This window comes from Pelodiscus sinensis, chromosome 1 (assembly GCF_049634645.1).
Source record: "Pelodiscus sinensis isolate JC-2024 chromosome 1, ASM4963464v1, whole genome shotgun sequence".
Taxonomy (NCBI): domain Eukaryota; kingdom Metazoa; phylum Chordata; order Testudines; family Trionychidae; genus Pelodiscus; species Pelodiscus sinensis.
In genome coordinates, this window is record NC_134711.1 from 316,775,777 (window position 1) to 316,796,867 (window position 21,091).

General features: G+C 42.9%; 1 protein-coding gene across 5 annotated transcripts in view; it reads right to left on the reverse strand.

Moving 5' to 3' along the window:
* Window positions 1-1,888: 1,888 nt before the first annotated feature.
* AAMDC (adipogenesis associated Mth938 domain containing) overlaps window positions 1,889-21,091 on the reverse strand; it is a 30,670-nt gene continuing 11,467 nt past the window's right edge. For all 5 annotated transcript variants that reach the window (XM_075919502.1, XM_075919500.1, XM_075919501.1 and 2 more), the window contains 2 exons: window positions 3,889-3,984; window positions 1,889-2,963 (listed from right to left, as the gene is read on the reverse strand). In XM_075919502.1, coding sequence (XP_075775617.1) covers window positions 2,823-2,963; window positions 3,889-3,984 — 237 coding nt within the window. In that variant the 3' untranslated portion in view covers window positions 1,889-2,822. The remainder of the gene's footprint in view (window positions 2,964-3,888; window positions 3,985-21,091) is intronic.

Genomic DNA, 21,091 nt, shown 5'->3' on the forward strand with positions numbered 1-21,091 from the left:
CTGAAGAAAATTCTTGTTCCTGTGTTTTGTGGCAGAAAGATCTGGGTGCTCCATGAGGCTGGCAGGTAACAAATCTTCCATTTCATTTTGCTTGAAAACAAATTCCAAAGTAGGAAGATATTTAATCCTAGGTGACTGACTAGTCCTGAGATATTCTAGTGGTAATCCTCTGTTATGTCTTGGCTAAGAGGAATCAGCACAGGTGCAGAGGTGTGGTAATGCAGTACAGGTCTCAATAAGGGTGGTGCAGAGAGAGTGTGCCTTGTCTTGCCTCTCCCTTCTGCGTGATCCTGCACCTTGCCTCACAAAGATAAGGGATGGAGGCTGAGCAACTTGTGGCAGTAGGAGCTGGGATGGAGTCTTGCTGGCACTGAGCCCAGAAACAGCTCTGAGCTACAGAATTTGCTGGGGGCGGTGTTCACAGCCTGCTGGGAGGCAGATTCTTGCTAACTGAGCTGGAGACGGGAGGGAGAAGAGAGGCTGTTTATGTGGCTGAGAGCCCTGCCAGGAGAGTTCATACTTGCAATCTGGTATTTGAGATGTTTAGCTTTTGAAAGATAGCTGTTTTGGACAGAAATAGCAATTTAACAAAGCTGCCCATGTGGAATGTTTAAGGAAGTGGGGCCTACTTAATAATTAATCAAAAGCTCCAAAATTGCTCTGTTCTCTATGCTTGCCTTGAAGCTCTGGTATTGGCCACTGTCTGAGACAGGAAATGAGGGTCAGCTGGACCATTGGTTGACTGTGTGGCACATTTTGTGTTCTTAGTTTGCTGGTTAGTTGACACAATGGGACTATCTGCACTGCAGCTGTAAACCAGTCCTCTGGGACTGGCTAAACAGACTTGTGTTAGCTGCAGTCACACTGATGTGCTGACAATAGCATGGGAGATGTTGTAGCTTAGCTGGTGGCTCAGGCTAGTCACCCAGGTGATTGGATGGGTTTCCTGCAAGTTGTAGCATGTTAACTCCAGCCTAGCTAGTTCAAGTCTTTTTACCAGGTCTAGGAAGCTCACTCCCAGCTGCAGCATAGACATCCCCAATGATTCCTGATCTGATAACAGTTCAGCCACATTTGGTAAGGGATTTTGGGGAAGTCACATTCTGTGTTTTTTCGGGAGCTTTGTAACTTTGGCATCAGCTTTTGGTGGCTTTGGCCAGAGATGGGGCTGTGACTCCCTCACAGCTGCAGTAGGAGCCAGGGCTGTGCTGCTGCTCTGTCATGTGTGGTTTCAGCCAAAACTGTGGCGGGGTTGTGCCTTTTTCTTAATTCGTACAGTCTTTGTAGAGAAGAGCTTTACATCCCTAAGAGAGCTAAAGCCATCCCTCAGAAAGCTAATGCCTCTAGGTCAGTGTTCAGTCTTTTATTGCTTACCACACCAACTAGCCAGAATTATGTTACAGCATTTATAGTGTGAATAATCATCTACTAATTATACTGGCTGCTGTGACAATGAGTGCAAATACACCCAGAAAGAAGCTCCTGCTGTTTTAGATGAGTTATTGTCTCAATATAGCCCTAGTGTTGAAGAATATTATTATAATTAAAAGAAATGAAAATTAAGTTTTTCACACATACTAGTTCTTCCTCTTATTTCCTCAATTAAATCATTTACATTTAATTAATAAAAAAGGAGAAAAGCGAACCAGCTGAAGGGAATACTTTCCAAAAAAGGATTCAGGTAGAGTTGTTTCGACAGACTGTACTGTACTTATCACAGTAGGCCCTTCCAGTATCCTCTCTGTCCTATTGTAATACATACAATATGCAGACTTAAATAATAGCTAACAGTCCTTGTGGAACAAAACCTTACCAGTAATTTTTAATTGAGCATATGCCACAGTAAATCCAGCACAAGATAGAAGTGAAAAAGACAGGCGCCATTAAATTAGGTTTAAAATCTGCAGCTTTTATTAAAAATCTATGCATGTGTTTAATGTTCAACCAATAGCACTGGATCTAAAAAATGCAACCTCCATTCCCCAGCTCATTAGCAATGATGGGCTAGTCTAATGTGCTGCTTACTAGCTTTCATTTCCATTAACTATAAACCCAGGGCTTGCAGTAGACACATTCCAAATACCGTATGTTAGGGGTTTTTCCTTATTGATGTGTACTAGTACACATCACTACATAGTGCCCCCTCTCTCACTATTAGGGTTATCTTTTCTTTAGTTCCCAGTGATTTGTTTTTGTGTAATGTAAAATTTACAAATGCTAAGTTATGAAAATAAAATCCTCTCCAAGAAGCAAATCTACCATTATTTCACTCTGTGCGCACTGCTAAGAGTTTAGACAGCTCAAGACATTGGCAATGGAAGGCATAGCTTTCCCTCTTTTTCTATACAGCACTGAAAAGTGGGCTGGTTGCTTTCAAATTTGATACCCGATGGTAGTGAATAAATGTGATCATCCAATAGCTACTACAAATCAGGAGATTATCTGCGATGTGATTTCTTTTCAAACAGGTTTCTAAAGTGTAACTATTTTACTTCAGCAGCTACGCCAAACATTAACAGTCAGAGGATGAATTACCTCTTCAGGCCTAGAGGATTAGGTCGAAATCACAAGTGTTGAGAAGCATGATTAAATTGTCTACCATATCCAGCACTGTGAAAAACATTTGTGAGCAATGAGATTCATTTAGATTCTATACTGCTATATTTCTCTTCACTGTTTTAGATCTTCATCTCACATCCAGGCTTTGGTATGGAGGGAAATGAATATGAACTATAAATCCACAATACTGACTGCTATCATTTATTCAATTAAAAGGCACAAATTTTTTGGCTAAGGGGGAGAGGACTGTATTGTTATATGCATTAGCATGTTGAATGGAAGACACCTCCCACTTTGACACCTTGAGCAACTAGTGCATTGTACTCCTTTACAGCTTTCTCTGTTTGCAGGACTAGCACATCAATCCCATTTTTCTTGAGATACTCCACTGTTGATGCTGGTACCTAAGGAACAGGATAGGAAAAAGATGTAAGACAAATGGTAGATGCTTTCCCTTGCAGACTACCTCCAAATAAGAAACAAGTACTGGTTGCACTTATTCATAAAAATGCTTAATTGCATCTAGTTTTAAAGGTAATAAAATAAACTTGTGGGGTAGTAACCAAATTGATAACAGGAATATACTTCTCAATTTGTTATAGTGGAGAAAAAGGCACTTTTATTTCACTGTCATTTAATAATAGTTAACATATATCCAACTTGTATTCATTCTTCTTTAGCATGTTCCTCGATGGATTCTGAATTGTACCATGAACAGAAAATTCAGGAGATAGTGGTGGAAATGACTGTGAATTAATACATATAATAGAATGTAGCGCTTTCTAAGTGGGAAGAGCACTACAAAGATGCCTCTGCCCATTTCACTCAGGCCACCCAGTTCAAAAAGCTAGCAGACTGCTTTTTGAAATGAATGAAGCTTCACTGAAAAGATTGGAATTTCTTCAGCTTTCTGCTGAAGTGACACATGAAAATACCATTTCTAGCAAGGGTAGTCAAGGACAGGCTACAAATTTCTACAACACACTGGGGTTCTGATTTACAATCCGTTTTAAAGGTTTAAAAATTAACATAGTTGAAAGATTGTAATTGCTGCTGCTATTACTGCATGTTGTAAACTGAATTACAGTTTGATGCTGGGATCCCAGTATCAAATGAGGTTACTTTCAGAAAATGTCTTTACTCCCAAAATGCTGATCTTATATTTTACAACTTTTTTTCATAAGTGCTTCTTGGCTTTATAAAAGAACAGGTTCAGATTGGGGGAATAAATGAATTACTAGATTGCTTTTTATCAAGGCTAGAAATGATCTATGCTTAAAGAGGAAAAGAACCAGCAGTTACAAGGTGTTGTCATAGGCCAAAACTTACCTGCAAGGCCTCGCTCATGCCACGGCCGATCACTAATGTTTTAACTCCCTTCTTGACAACTTCTTCAAGATCAGCTGGCTGCACACCTGGAGAGTGCTAAGTTTGAAGAAAAAGAAAAAAGTGCTACAGTTTGCATGCTGATCATCAAACAGCAAGCTTCATCTAAATATTTTCAACTTGCAGCGTCACAGGCGGTCAGACAGAGCATACTAACTTTACAAGACCTAACTGACATCCCTTCCTTCCCAACACTCATTTTGTGTTACACTAGCAATTTCAAGGATACTCAAACAAGATACGTAAGAGGGGAATGCAGGCATATCCATATCTGGCTATGGCAATCGTACTGAAGAATCAGTGAGACTCTTAGAACCCATTCTCAAACACCATGGTTAGCTTCAACAAGGAAATCCTACAGCCAATTATACACAAAAGCCAGAAATCACCACACTTACCTCATGCACCAGGCACTCCTATTACTGAATGTGCTCAGAAGAGAGTCTGAATTACCTGTCTTAATCCAATTAAAATTACTTTCACTAAACAAGCAGTTTTACCCAGAAAAGTAGATTGCATCATTAACGGGCCACCCAAATCCTGAGAGAACTTGCTTCAATGCAGAACCTCTTTCCATTTGCTCCAAATACACACCGCCAGTGGAACCCATATAGGCTATCAAGCAATTACAATCCATACTTGATGGGAATCACATCCTGAAATAATCTTTCCTGATACCTTCTTGTGGTCTTTAAACAACTTTCTAACCATGCCAAGCTTATCAGCAGAAGCAAGTTCCATAGACCAGTACACATCTGAGGAAGTGGGTCTGGCTCACAAAAGCTCATAAACCATCTTGTTAGTCTTTAAAGTGTTACATCGTCCTGTACTTTGTTTCAGGTACACCAGACTAACACAGCTGCATTTCTATCACTAGACCAGTACACGGTAACTCAAAGTGGCACCAGACTCATCCATAACAGATGCAAAACCTGTAGGCATAGCTCTACTGACACAAAGAGCAATACATCTTTCAAGATCCCTGGGTCTTACACACAGCTATCAAGTGTGCTGGACCTCACCCAGTCCATCAATTGCACAATAACAACGCTGTGGCTGAAACAAGACAGTAACTGTACTTCTAAATGAACTCACACAGAAAAATAAACACACCATCCCATCCATAGGTAAATGCTTTTCACAAAATGATCACTCCATATTTGACCTCTCAAAAGAAGAGCCTAGGAGCTTAAAATCATAACTTTGCCAGATGCTAAAAGCTATGGACTCAAAGACACTGGATTTATGGCTCATAATCTGTAATCCACTAATCCTCCTTTCTCCTACAACTACAGAGGTGTTAACAGCCATTTCACTTAAATGGTCTCTGAAAGAAGTGTCAGCTATATAGATGAACACAATTTGTTGGGGGAAAAGTCAACATGGTTACTGTAAAGGGACATCATGCCTCACCAATCTACTAGAGCTCTTTGAGTGGGTCAACAAACGTGGATAAGGGGGATTCAGTGGCTATAGTTTACTTAGATTTCCAGAAAGCCTTTGACAAGGTCCCTCACCATAGGCTCTTAAGCAAAGTAATCTGTCATGAGAGAAGAGAGATGGTCCTCTCATGGATTGATAACTAATTAAAAGATATGAAACAAAGAGTAGGAATATATGGTCAGTTCAGAATGGAGAGAGGTAACTGGTGTCCCACAGGGGTCCATACTGGGACCAATCCTATTGAACAGGTTCAGAAAAGGGTAACACAAATGATTAGAGGTTTGGAACAGGTATGGTATGAAGAGAGATTAAAAAGACTTGGACTTTTCATCTTAAAAAAGAAGAGACTAAGGGGTTGGGGATATGAGAGAGGTCTATAAAATCATGACTGGTGTGGAAAAAGTGTTAATAAGAAAAAGTTATTTACTTGTTAGGAAAAAGTTCCTAACTGTCAGGGTAGTTTAAACACTGGAATAAATTGCCCAGGAAGCTTGTGGAATCCCCATCTCTGGAGATCTTTAAGAGTAGGTTAGATAAATGTCTATCAGGGATGGTCTAGACAGTATTTGGTCCTGCCATAGGGGCAGGGGCCTGGATTCGATGACCTCTCGAGGTCCCTTCCAGTCCTAGTATTGTATGATTCTATTCCCACAATATAAGAACTAGGGGTCACCATATGAAATTAAAAGGCAGCAGGTTTGTCTGGAAATGGATGATGGGAGAGGGATCATGTGATGATTGCCTATTATGTTCCCTCCCTGTTGGGCATCTGGTATTGGCCTCTGTCTGACCAAATATGGCTGTTCTTATGTTAACATTCATAAATGACCTGGAGACAGGGATAAATAGTGAGGTGGCAAAATCTGCAGATGATACTAACCTGCTCAAGATATTTGAGTCCAAAGCAGACTGTGGAAAGCTTCAAAAGGATCTCACAAAACTAGGTGATTGAGCAAGAAAATGGCAGATGAATTTTATAATGTTGATAAATGTAAAGTAATGCATATTGGAAAACACATAATCCCAGCTATACGCATAAAATGATGAGAATTAAATTAGTTGTTACCCCTCAAGAGATATTTTGGATGCATTGTGATAGCTCTCTGAGAACATCCACTCAATGTGCAGGCAGCATCAGTCAAAAAAGCAAACAATTGTAGGAACCACTTAAAAAAAGAATAGAAAATAAGACAGAGAATTATCTTATTGTCTCTATATAAATCCATGGTATGCACACATCTTGAATAAGGTGTGCAGCTGTGGTCACTTCATCGCAAAAAGATATCTTGGCATTGGAAAAAGTTGAGAAAAGAGAAACAAAAATTATTAGAGGTATAGAAAAGCTGCCATATGAGAGATTAATAAGACTGGAACTTTTCAGCTTAGAAAAGAAAAGCCTAAGGGGGATATGATAGAGGTCTATAAAATCATGACTGGTGTGGAGGAAGTAAATAAGGAAAAGTTATTTACTTGTTCTCATAACACAAGAACAAGGGGTCACCAAATGAAATTAATAGGTAGCAGATTTAAAACAAACTAAAGGAAGTATTTCTTCACATAATGCACAGTCAACCTGTGGATCTTCTTGCTAGAGGATGTTGTCAAGACCAGGACTTTAACAGGGTTCAAAAAAGAGCTAGATAAATTCACGGAGGATAGGTCCATCAATAGGTATTAGCCAGGATGGGCAAGAATGGTATCCCTCTGGCAGAAGCTGGAACTGGGCAACAGAGGATGGATCACTTGATGGTTACCTGTTCTGATTATTCCCTCTGGGACACCTAGAATTTGCCACTGTCAGAAGATGGGATACTGGGCTATATGGACCATTGGTCTGACCCAGTATGGCCTATGGCAGGACCAAATACTGTCTAGACCATCCCTGATAGACATTTATCTAACCTACTCTTAAATATCTCCAGAGATGGGGATTCCACAACCTCCTTGGGCAATTTATTCCAGTGTTTAACCACCCTGACAGTTAGGAACTTTTTCCTAACAAGTGCCAGTGCAAAGAGTCAACTGTGCATGTGCACAAGCGATATACTAATTGTGGTATCTTTAGGCTGATGTAACATGAGGTAGCAAAAACTTGTAGGCTACGTCTACACTGGCCCCTCTTCCGGAAGGGGCATGTAAATTTCAGCAGTCGTCGTAGGGAAATCCGCGGGGGATTTAAATATCCCCCGCGGCATTTAAATAAAAATGTCCGCCGCTTTTTTCCGGCTTTTAAAAAAGCCGGAAAAGAGCGTCTAGACTGGCCCCGATCCTCCGGAAAAAGTGCCCTTTTCCGGAGGCTCTTATTCTTACTTTGAAGTAAGAATAAGAGCCTCCGGAAAAGGGCACTTTTTCCGGAGGATCGGGGCCAGTCTAGACGCTCTTTTCCGGCTTTTTTAAAAGCCGGAAAAAAGCGGCGGACATTTTTATTTAAATGCCGCGGGGGATATTTAAATCCCCCGCGGATTTCCCTACGACGACTGCTGAAATTTACATGCCCCTTCCGGAAGAGGGGCCAGTGTAGACGTAGCCGTAGTGTAGACAGCTAAAGCGTTACATCTAAATACAAGGTGGAACCAATTATTAAGTGTAGTGAGATAACATATTGCAAGAATATAAGAATGGCCATACTGGGTCCATATAGCCCAGTATCCCATCTTCTGACAGTGGCAAATTCCAGGTGTCCCAGAGGGAATGAACAGAACAGGTAACCATCAAGTGATCCATCCCCTGTTGCCTAGTTCCAGCCAGAGGGATACCATTCTCCAGTAGTGCTTGTGTCAACACATAGTGCAGTGCAGTACACTAGGGGTAAGTAACCCACTGGGCAACCCACCATCGTCTAACGCACTGCTTTTTTGGATATTTTGACAATGCGTGGTGGGGCAAAAAATAGTTATGCAAGCGGGACTGGGAGCTAAGGGGGCCAATACAGAGACTATAACTTTTTTCATCTCAGTGTCCTCTCTCTCCTGAAATTTTTGCACCTTTAAAAAAAATCCAATGAACCCACACAGCCCCCCTCACTGTCCACCATCTCTGACAGAAGCATGAAGCTCTGCATTATTGTCATGAGTGCTGCTAGCATGGGATGCACAATGCTCTGGTATTTGCAAAGCTGCAAGAAGGACAAAATCAACAGGGAACATAATGGCTACGTCTACACTGGCATGATTTTCCGGAAATGCTTTTAATGGACAAGTTTTCTGTTAAAAGCATTTTCGGAAAAGCGCGTCTAGATTGGCAGGATGCTTTTCTGCAAAAGCACTTTTTGCGGAAAAGCATCTATGGCTAATCTAGACGCGGTTTTCCACAAAAAAGCTCCAATCGCCATTTTCGTGATCGGGGCTTTTTTGCGAAAAACAAATCTCTGCTGTCTACACTGGCCCTTTTTTTCCGAAAAACTTTTGTGCAAGACTTTTGCCCGAACAGGAGCAGCATAATATTTCCGCAAAAGCACTGACAATCTTACATGAGATCGTCAGTGCTTTTGCGGAAATTCAAGCGGCCAGTGTAGACAGCTGGCAAGTTTTTCCACAAAAGCAGATGATTTTGCGGAAAAACTAGCCAGTCTAGACACAGCCGATGATTTCACAGAGGACAGGTTGTTGTCCAACATAGTGAGATTCAGTTCAGGGTATCATAGAACCGCTACAGACTGAGCCCGAGGAACAAGTATCCACTGTTGGGATCATGTTGTAATGCAGACCTAGGATGATGAGCAGCAGTGGCAGAAGTTTCAGATGTGCAAGGCTACTTTCCGGGCACAGACACATCAGAATGAGGGCTATACTGACAGAATGGCTGGTGCACTGTTGAGACACACAGCATCAGATTGTTACTGTTCAGTGAAAAAAATGTTGGTGTTGGAAAATTCACTGGGGGGGGGGCATTGTCATGCAAATGTTCAGAGTCATTAATCATCTCCGGCTACACAGGACTGTGGTGGTTGGCAACATGCATGACACAGAAGATGGATTTGCAACATTTGGGATCCTGAACTGTGGTGGAGCAATAGATGATACACATCCCTATTTTGGCATCAGACCACTTTGCCACAGAATACATCAACAAAGTGCTACTTTCCTATGGGTATGCAAGCACTGGTCAATCACTGGGGCACTTCACCTACATCAGGGTTAGCTGGTCAGGGAAGGTGCATGACCCTCACATCTTAAAAAAACCACACAACTGTTCCAAAAGATCTGAGGAGGGACTTTGTTTCCCAACTGCCAGATTGCCACTAACCATGAAATGTGTGAAGATCTTTAATGTCTAGTTCAAAAAATGATAAAACCTAGGTAGGATGTTAAACATTTTTTTTAAAGGAGAATTAAAATAGAGTGGTCACATGTATTTCTATTGTTGCATGAAGTTTAATAAGGATAAATGCAAAGTGCTCCACTTAAGAAGGAACAATCCATTTCACACATAGAATGGGAAGTGACTGTCTAGGAAGCAATACTGCAGAAAGGGATCTAGAGGTCATGGTGAACCACAAGCTAAATATGAGTCGACAGTGTTGCAAAAAAAAGCAAACATGATTCTAGGATGCATTATTAGAAGTGTTTTGAGCAAGAAATGAGAAGTCATTCATCCACTCTACTTAGCACTGATTAGGCCTCAATTGGATTATTGTGTCCAGTTCTGGGCACCACATTTCAAGAAAGATGTGAAGAAACTGGAGAAAGGTCCAGAGAAGAGCAACAAAAATGATTAAAGGCCTAGAAAACATGAGCTACGAGGGAAGACTGAAAGAATTGGGTTTATTTAGAAAAGAGAAGACAGAGGGCACATAATAGCTGTTTTCAAATATCTAAAAAAGCTGTTACAAGAAGGAGGGAAAGAAATTGTTCTCCTTGCCCTCTGAGGATAGGACAAGAAGCAATGGGCTTAAAGTGCAGCAAAGGAGGTTCAGGTTGGATATTAGGAAAACTTCCTAACTGTCAGGGTGGTTAAGCACTGGAATAAATTGCCCAGGGAGGTTGTGGAATCTCCAGCACTGGAGATATTTAAGAGCAGGTTGGATAGACAACTATCAGGAATGGTCTAGATCAGTGGTTCCCAACCTTTTTTATGCCACAGACTGGCAAACCCATTCACAAACGTTTGGTGGACAGACATCATTTTATTTGCATACTTACATATTCATTGTGCAAATAATGAATATGCAAATATGTAAATCAAACACTACGAATCGTCCTAGCCACAACCCAGCCCCTTGCTCCCCAGTGCCTTTTTCCCCCTTGCTCCCAACGCCCGATGCCCTTTGGTAAAAGGGCCGCGCGGGTGGGGGAAGCCCTGGAGAGCTGCTCCACCGCCTCCTGCCACAGCTGGCAAAAGCGGTCACGTGGGTAGGGGAAGTGGTTGTTGGAGGCGTGCCTGCCTCTCTCCTTCTTTACGCCCCCTCCATCTCCAATCACGTCTCCCCAAGTGGAGAGGGGAGAGGAGGGGGGAACCACCTCCTGCTCTGCCTCCTTCTGAGCCACAATAGCTGCCAGAGCTGAACTGCCAGTAACAGTGGCTTGAGCTCCGATAGCTGCGGGGGCCCAGCAATGAGCGATCCAGAGCCCAGTGATCAGGAACCGCTGGTCTAGCTGGTGATTGGTCCTGCCACGAGGGCAGGAGACTGGACTTGATGATCTCTCAAGATACCTTCCACTTCTAGGATTCTATGTTTTTAGCAGTACTTTTAGCTGTTGCCATTTTTAGGGCTGGCCCTTATTTGTGTCTGTGTAGCTTCTTCTACCAACAGACCATGGCGATCCAAAATCTCTTGTGTATTCCAGGCTGCAACGTGTCTGGATTGTGTAGCCAGTATGATGAACTGGGTACTTGCACACAATAGCTGCTAGATGGGCTTGTCAAACTAGACAATCAGGCAACAGCACTTCAAAAAATTCACACGATTTTAAGGGGTGAGTTGAGGGCTTCCAGTCTTCATGACTCCTGGGTAATGCAGTTCGTAATGGTGACCAGAGCAATTACAATTGGGCACTGTGGACAGGGCCGGCCCGAGCCATTCTTGTGCCCCGGGCAGCGGGAGCGCGGCACATGTGCAGCCCTGCCCCCTGATGCGGCACCCCTTACCACCTCAATCAGGCGCCCCCCATAGTTTGGCGACCTGGGCAGCTGCCTGGCTAGCCCTCTCCTCTCCCCCCACGCCTTAATCCGGCCCTGATTGTGGAACAGCTGCTGGAGAGACGCTGGAGGCAACACAGCATCTACACTTCTGTAGTGGTTATCTCAGTACATGACCTTGGCTCAATAACACTTGGGGAGGTAGTATTAATATGTTGCTATCAGAGGATGTTTTCAATGGTGGGAGACAAACTTAAGTATAGACGTATGTACAATTAGGTTGACATAAGATACCTTGCCTCAATCTAACTTTGTAATGTAGACCAGGCCTAAGAGCTCAGCATAACTATAACTGAAAGCTTGTCTCATTCACCAAGACCCCTAGTTCTTGTGTTATGGGAGCAAATAAATAACTTTTCCAATAGACGATACTGTCTCACATACCTTGTTTTTCTGATATTCTGGGACCAACATAACAACACAGCATACAGAAGATACTTTAGGTAGTTTAAATGTACCAGTGAAAAAGGATTATCATCAATGGATCATATGATTAATATGCTAATATACTATATAGACCGCTATAAACTGAGAGGATGTATAGCTGCTCTACACATCATTTCTATTTTGGTCTGGCAGCTAACGTCTAATATACTAAAAATTAAAGGGATATCATCAGATTAAAACAACAAACATTTAGTGTTAATCCACAAAATTTTATTGAGATCAATAAAATTACACCACTATGGCAGAGTAAAGTTTCTCTCTCCCTTTAAAAAAAAATATTAAAATAAAAAATGTCAAATGCAACCTTCTACCTATTCATATTGTTTACTTTTAGGAATGTTAAAATGGTTAATAGGTAAGCATGAGGCTTACTGGTATGCTTATCAGTGAACTCTCCAGCAGCGGCCAGACATGCTGGAGCTATGCTAAAACAGCCCCAGCCATGGAGGGACCGGCACCAGGCTGGGTGGTGGAACCCCATGGCCATGGTAGGGCCAGAAGCAGGACCTCATGGTTGAGGTGAGGCTGGGCCCCAGGTTAAAACTGTTAAACAGTTAAGCACTAGCACTTTAATTGGTTAACCATTTTAACATCTCTATTTACTTTGTGAATTCCATTCAGTATGGATAGTTAATTGGTCAGTTTCACTTCAGTTTATAGTCTGTTTAATTTTCTAGTTATCTGGAAAATGAATGTTGTTATGTTTGGTAGAGTAATGTTTAAATCTAAATAATGGTTTTCATTAAAGAGATTAATCTTAAAATATCTATGGGAGATTTTGACTCAAAGTGATTTTTGTCCCAAACTACTCATTCCCTTTAACAAACAGAACCAACACCAAAAACCAATCAAACAAAAAACCACACATCAACTGCCCCCCACACACGCTTTTTCCACTTTCTCCAACATTAACTCTCCTGCTGCTCCTGTCTAAGGTTAGCAGTTCATGAACTGTAAATACAAGCACAAGAATTATGCTTTGTATTTGGCTACAGTATAGTCTCTTTTCAACATAGAATCATAGTCATAGAATACTAAGACTGGAAGGGACCTCGAGAGGTCATCGAGTCCAGTCTCCTGCCCTAATGGCAGGACCACGTACTTTCAGACCATCCTTGATAGACAGTTATCTAGCCTACTCTTAAATATCTCCAGATTTCATAACCTCCCTGGGCAATTTATTCCAGTGTTTAACTACCCTGACAGTTAGGAACTTTTTCCTAATGTCCAACCTAAACCTTCCTTGCTGCAGTTTAAGCCCATTGCTTCTTGTTCTAGCCTCAGAGGCCAAGATGAACAAGTTTTCTCCCTCCTCCTTATGCCACCCTTTTAGATACCTGAAAATGGCTATCGTGTCCCCCCTCAGTCTTCTCTTTTCTAAATTAAACAAACCCAATTGTTTCAGCCTTCCTTCACAGGTCATATTCTCTAGACCTTTAATCATTCTTGTTGCTCTTCTCTGGACTCCCTCCAATTTCTCCACATCTTTCTTGAAATGCAGTGCCCAAACTGGACACAATACTCCAACTGAGGCCTAAGCAGCACAGAGTAGAGCAGAAGAATGACTTCTTGTGTCTTGTTCACCACACACCTGTTAATGCATCCCAGAATCATGTTTGCTTTTTTTGCAACAATGAAAATTGTTACAGGTTAAAATTCTCTAGTCCAGTACACTTGGGCCATGACTGGTGCTGAACCAGAGATTTTACCAAACCATGGGAGGTCAACATTGTCTAGCAGCATTGCCAACACTTCCACTACTTATTGGGCTCTTAGAAGACATGGGAAGACATGGGGGCTACGTCTACACTGCAGGATTTTTGGCCAAGAACTGTATTGCGCAAGAGTTATTGCGCAAAAGGTCTTGCACAAGACCGCATCCACACTGCCATGTGCTTTTGTGCAACAGATGTGCTTTCATGGCAGTGTGGACGCCGTCTTGTGCAAGAAAGTTCTGATGGCCATTTTAGCCATAGGGGTTTCTTGTGCAAGAAACCTCTGTTCCCCTCTATACTGGCCTTTACGCACAAGAGCTCTTGCGCAAGAGGGCTTATTCCTTGTGGGGAGAGGAATAACTCTTGCACAAGAAGCCCTCTGTTCTGATGCCTTACTGTAAATTTACTTGCATAAGAACGCACATGCAGTGTAGACACTGCGCAAGTTTTTGCACAAGAACAGGTGTTCTTACGCAAAAAGTCTGCAGTGTAGACGTAGCCTTAGGGTAAATTAGAGCTAAGTAACAGCAGACAACACAGAGTCAGGATTGGTGGCTGTAAACAAACTTTGAGACTGTAGGAAAGTTGGCCACACCCATGATAAGTGGACATCTGGCTAACTACAGTCATGCCAACCACAGATGTTGCTGGATCAGAGTGTGCTGGACTAGAGAAATCCACCTGTACCATTAATTTGTTCAAGTTTTTAAAGAGTTTAAAATATCCTTTATGAAGAATGTGACCCTGTGAAAACTGACTAACTCCCCATGTTTTCTTTTCCTTACAAAGCAGGCAGTGCAGTGTGGATCTTTGAACAATTCTTCTGGAAGACAACTATCAAAGGCATATAAATGTGATCAGACATGAACACGGAATGCTTCCTCCATCCCACCCTGTCCCAAAATATCCTATTTATTGTAAGGCCAAAGCATCAGCCTACAGTTTAATAACATGTCTCTTGCAAGGCTACGTCTACACTGCAGGCTTTTTGCGCAAGGACAACCGTTCTTGCACAAAAAATTGTGGTGCGTCTACACTGCACACGTGTTCTTGCACAAGCAAATTTACAGTAAAGCATCAGAAGAGAGGGCTTCTTGCGCTAGAAGGCAGTGTGGACAGGCAACAGGGGTTTCTTACACAAGAAACCCCTATGGCTAAAAAGGCCATCAGAGCTTTCTCACACAAAAGCACATGGCAGTGTGGAAGGGCTCTTGCGCAAGACCATTTGCGCAAGAACTCTTGTGCAAAACAGTTCTTGCACAAGAAGCCTTCAGTGTAGATGTAGCTTTGTTGTTTCACTAGGATTTGTCTATACTACCACCTGAACAACAAAACTTTTGTTATTCACAGGGGCTTAAAAAAAAGCCTCCTTTGAAAGAGAAAAGTTTTGCCATGGTAAGTGGCAGTGTGAATGGCTCACTGTCAACAAGAGATGGCTCCTGCTGACAACACAAATCCGCTCATAGGGGGTGGAAGTATTTTGTCAGCAAAAATGCCAACAAACAGCATTTACGCTGCCAAAAAGCAGTGTAGTGTACACAAAGCCTCACAAAAAGTTTTCCAACTTTGCCCTCTAGCAGATAATCTGATGTTTAAGGGATCCACATTCCTTCCTGCCCCAATCTTCAGTATTATAGTCACAGACAGTGATGAAAGTAACTTAACATTTCTTACAGGTACTGTGTCCTATTGCTACCCAGGTCCCTGCCAGCTCTTTAAATAGCTCCTTGCTGGTGTTTGCTGCGGCTCAGCCAGCTCTTGTGGGAGCTGCGCACCTGGGCACACCCACTTACTTTCATCTCTAGGGACCAAGCAACTCTTTTCATGGCTTCTCAACCCTGTTTTTTAATCATTGTGTGCAGTTATAGTTGGATGTTTTTTTAAAGTAGGAGTCTTTCCAAGCTGAAGCCAGCTTTTTATTAGCTCTTCAAATTTCAAGTGGGGGCCCACCATGTTATAGCAATATTATCATCCCCATTCTGCAATGCCACATGACAGTGGGATCTCATCTTTAATTCCTCAGGGTAAGAACATGGCATGAACACCAGGCTACTCTACACCCAGTAGAGAGGAGAGAGTGTATCCCATGTTGTTAGCCAGTGTAGGTTTAAATGCCCCTCATACACTGCTCACATGTTACAGAGCCTGGCTTGGTGGTTAACCTTTTTTAAAAAATAAAATTTTGATGAGTCTTTGAGGAATGCATGAAACCTTTGTGTACTTTAACAATAATCACTTAGACCTAAACAAATGGAAAAGGTATGATTTATTGTAATTATATAATTAACAGGTGACAGTCAACTTCCTGTGATCAACACTTTGGAGATAAAGCTTTGAAAGAATGAAGATTTTGTTTTGCTTACACAAAGATTTTCTGAGGAGTGGGTACTCTCTGCATAGGGGGCCAGAGTGGAGACCCAACATATGGGAGAAAATACATTACCCCAGTCAATTCTCCTGATGCAGCGGCTAGGGGAGAAAGAAACTGCAGTAGAATTTCTTTGTCTGTTGTTCTCTGTTCTCCTCTTTACCACTCAGGAATCCTACTTCTTTTCGCCCATTAGCAGCTGGCACTGAAGTGCAGTCAGCCAGGAAGGCTGCCTTTTATCCCCCAGGGTTAAGGTCACATGGACTGTTTGTTCTTAAAGCTACAGAACCCTCCAGAGCTAGTTATGCAGTTTTCCCAAGGAGAGAATTATCTACCGGGTATCAATTTGTCAGCACAGCAGCAAAGGAAGCAATTTATTTCTACAACAGTACAGAGCATGAAGGTCACCCTGGGAGAAACTAGGCTTCAGCCTTGGCAATGGAAACATCTCCAGAGGAAGCACACCCTTATCTGGCCTAGTAGGGGTGGGTCACGAGAAAAGGGTTGTGAATATCACCCAACTGGTTCCAGACAGCTAATCAAACAAAGAGATGCTTTTTTCTAGCACTTTTGGTGCTGGGAAATCTTATTTCTAGTCCCTGTTTTGCTATTTGCTGTCTGACCTTAGCCAAGTCATTTAATTACCCTTGCTTGCCTCCCTGTCTGCAAGAGAATTATACTTACAGAGCTTTACAAATGACTTGCAAAGGAAAAAACGTAGGTGCGGCTTGCATAAAGGTGGTCTGTTTTTTCTTGTAATTTTTGTAACTGTTTAGATTTTAGGAATGCTGCACCTTACCATCCCTGCTTTAGGTGAAGCTTCTATGGATTTACAGCTTTCTCAGCTTTCAGTTGAAGGCATGAGCAGCAGGTATTGTAGGCATGGGAAAATTGTCTTCAGGCCTCCTCCTGACAGCTGTTCCTGTGCTACAGGCTGGGGGATGTGCCGCCTATCTTTCCTGCGCTGAGGTGCCCCAGCTGATGTGTTGGGGGTTTCTAGTGCTGGGGGTTGTGAATATCACCCAACTGCAAGGGGGGAGGGGCCTCCAGAGCAGGAGGATGGAGAGAGGCTGGGGCCATGTCGCCCAACCCTCCGGGGCCATTAACCTAAGCAGGGGGCAGTGCCACAGTGAGGAGAGGGGGCATGGACGCTGGGCAGGGGCCAACAACCACAATACAGGCTGGGTCTGGAGGGCACAGAAGATGCGGGTCATCAGGCAGAAGGGTTGGGGCTGGGCGGGTTAGCCTTTCCAAACCAGAGATTCACCCATGATCCTGGTTGAAGGGAGCTTGTTGAAATCTTTATAAAGAACAAATTCCTCCTAAGCATATTGTAGGTGCTAACAAAACCCAGGTTTGAAATAGTCTAATAATTATAAAAAAAAAAACCCACAAACCAAACCAAAATACTTCCTATTCAATTAACCAGGTTTCATCTGCAGGATTTCTACTATTATAAACCTTCTAGTTTTCTAGGCATCCAGAGACCCTTAAAGTTAAAAATAGGGTAGATAAGATCTGAATTCCTAATGCAAAAAGGAAAAAAAGAGCTGGCCATCCCACCTCACTCTGCTTCAGGCTATTATTTTACATAATGAGTAACACAAATGAAGGGTACTCACAAATCCACATTTTCCTCCTTTTCCATTCACTTAAGATCTCTACACAAAGGGTGCTATATATTGTAAGTATAAAATTAATACTTAGTGTTAGAAGAAATTTCTCTAATGAATCTATATTGATCTCCTAAACAAAGTTTCCAGGCCTGGAAATGGATTTGCACCAGGTCAGTTGTCTTCAGTGGGTTTCTGTGGGTACATCTGCACTACAGAGGAAGATCGAAGCTGCTGCTGTCAATCTTCCAGTGTTCAAATTAGTGGTCTTGTTGAACTCTGTTCTAGTTCTAGCCTTCACAACCTCCTGCAGCAAGGAGTTCCACAGGTTGACTCTTTGCTTTGTGAAGAACAACTTTCTGTTATTAGTTTGAAGCCTGCTACCCATTCCTTTCCCTTGGTGTCCTCTAGTCCTTCTATTATGGGAACTAATGAAGAACTTTTCTGTATGCACTTTCTCCACCCCACTCGTGCTTTTATAGACCTCTATCATATCCCCCCTCCATCTCCTCTTTTCTAAGCTGAAAAGTCCCAGTCTCTTTAGCCTCTCTTCATATGGGACCTGTTCCAAACCCCTCATCATTGTAGTTGCCCTCCCCTCTCCCACCCTCTCTCTTCCCCTCTCCCACCTCCTTTTCCCAGTCTCCCCCAGTTTTGTTCAATAAAGAGAGATTCTATTTTTGAACACAATTGTCCTTTATTTTGTACATCACGAAGGGGGGCTAGGGAGGGGTAAGTGGAAGGAGGTGAGGGAGGAATGGGGTACGAGCCCCCGATGGGGAGGACTGGGCTGGCTCTGCGGGCTTCTGGGGGTGGAACCTCTCCTGCAGCCCCCCAATTGCCCCCTCTCCCCAGATAGCAGCCTGCGGCAAGTGCAGCCGGTCTGATGGCCGAGTGCTGTGATGTGCCCAGTGTGGGTACTCCGGGCAATCCAAGCCAGGACTGCTTTGCAAGCGGGGCACTCCTGAGAACTATCTGTCCAGGGTGGGGGTCGGGTCCCTTTAAGCACAGCCCTCGGCTAGCCTGTGACAGCAGCTCCATGCTCTAAGTCCTCATCTGATGCCCTGCCGGCACTGCTTCCGGCCATCCTTAACCCCGGTTCAGGGTCCACTCTGTGTGGACATGCTAGTTCGAATTAACAAAACGCTAATTCGAACTAGTTTTTTAGTCTGGATGCGTTAGTTCGAATTAGCTTAGTTCGAATTAGCGCTGTAGTTTAGAAACAAAGTAGGGAAATATAATCTATGTGAAGCTACTGTAAAGATGTGTATATAAGTAGTTTGAAAACACTTTCCAGAGAGTAGTTATCAGTGGTTCACAATTAAGGCAGAAGGACTTACCAGGTGGGATCCCACAGGGATCAGTTCTGTTCATTATCTTCATCAGTGATTTAGATGAGGGGTTTTCAAACTCTGGGTTGCAGCTTTTAAGAGCAAGCTGCTAGCTGGCCACAAGATGCTTTGTTTACTTGTGCCTTCATAGGCAATCGCAGCTCCTGTTGGCTGCAGATCGATGTTCCTGGCCAACAGGAGCTGTGGGAAGTGGTGTAGATCAGTTTGAAAACCTCTGAGTTAGATAACAGTAAAGAGAATAGTTCTAAAACTAACATAAGAATGGCCATACTGGGTCAGACCAAATGTTTATCTAGCCCAGTATCCTGTCTGCCGACAGTGGCCAATACCAGATGCCCCAGAGGAAGGGAACACAACAGGTAATCATCATGTGATCCCCCTCCTGTCATACATTTCCAGATAGACAGAGGCTAGGGACATCATATCCATTGATGGACCTAACCTCCATGAATCTATCTAGCTCTTTTTTGAACCCTGTTAAAGACCTAGTCTTGACCACATCCTCTGGCAAGGATTCCACAGGTTGACTGTGCGCTGAGTGAAAAAAAACTTCTTTTTGTTTGTTTTAAACCTGCTGCCTATTAATTTCATTTGGTGACCCCTAGTGCTTATGGGAACAAGTCAATTTTTCCTTATTCACTTTTTCCACCCCATCACGATTTTATAGACCTCTATCATATCCTCCTCTTAGTCTCCTCTTTTCTAAATTGAAAAGTCCAAGTCTCTTTAATCTCTCTTTATATGGGATCTGTTCCAAACCCCTAATTATTTTTGTTGCCTTTTTCTGAACCTTTTCCAATGCCAATATATCTTTTTTGAGATGAGGCAACCACATCTGTACACGGTATTCAAGATGTGGGCATACCATGGTTTTATGTAGAGGCAATAAGATATTCTCTGTCTTATTCTCTATCCCTTTTTTAATGCTTCCTAACATTCTATTTGCTTTTGTGACTGCCACTGCAAACTGAGTGGATGTTTTCAGAGAACTATCCAGAATGAATCCAAGATCTCTCTCTTGAGTAGCTGTAGTTAAATTAGTCCCCATCACATTGTATGTAGAGTTGGGATTATTTTTCCAACATACATTACTTTACATTTATCAACATTAAATTTCATTTGCCATTTTGTTGCCCAATCACTTAGTTTAGTGAGATCTTTTTGAATCTCTTCACAATCTGCTTTGGTCTTAATTATCTTGAGCAGTTTAGTATCATCTGCAAATTTTTCCACCTCATTGTTTACCCCGTTCTCTAGATCATTTATAAATAGGTTGAATAGGATTGGTCCTAGGACAGATCCCACTAATTACCTCTCTCCACTCTGAAAACTTACCATTTTTTCCTATCCCTTGTTTCCTGTCTTTTAACCAGTTATCAACCATGAAAGGACCTTCCCTCTTATCCCATGACAACTTACTTTTACTTAAGAGCCTTTGGTGAGAGACCTTGTTAAAGGCTTTCTGGAAATCTAAGTATACTATATCCATTGGATTCCCACTGTCCCCCTTTGTTGACCCCCTCAAAGTACTCTGGTAGATTAGTAAGGCATGATTTCCTTTTACAGAAACCATATAGACCAGTGGTCCCCAACCATTTAAGGTTGCCGGGCGCCAGGGGGCGTGGCCGTTCGTCCGCTGGGCACCAGAGGGCGGCCCCCCCCCATAGCCGCGCCCCCGGGGGTGGCGCCCCCCCCCAAGCGCCGCGTGCCCGGGGCCGGCGCTCCCCTCATGCGCCGCGCGCCCAGAGCGCGGGCGGCCAATCCGCGGCGCTCCTGGGGCTCGCGCTCACCGTGCGCCATGTGCCCGGGGCCAGGTCAGCCCCGAGCACTTGGCGGGCACACACAAATGCCCCCGCAGGCACCATGGCGCCCGCAGGCACCCTTTTGGGGACCACTGATGTAGACTTTCCCCCAACAAATTATGTTTATCTATGTGTCTGACAATTTTATTCTTTACTATAGTTTCAACTAATTTGCCAGTACTAACATTAGACTTACCAGTCTGTAATTGCCAGGACCATTTCTAGAACCCTTTTAAAATATTGGCTTCACTTTCGCTATCTTCCAGTG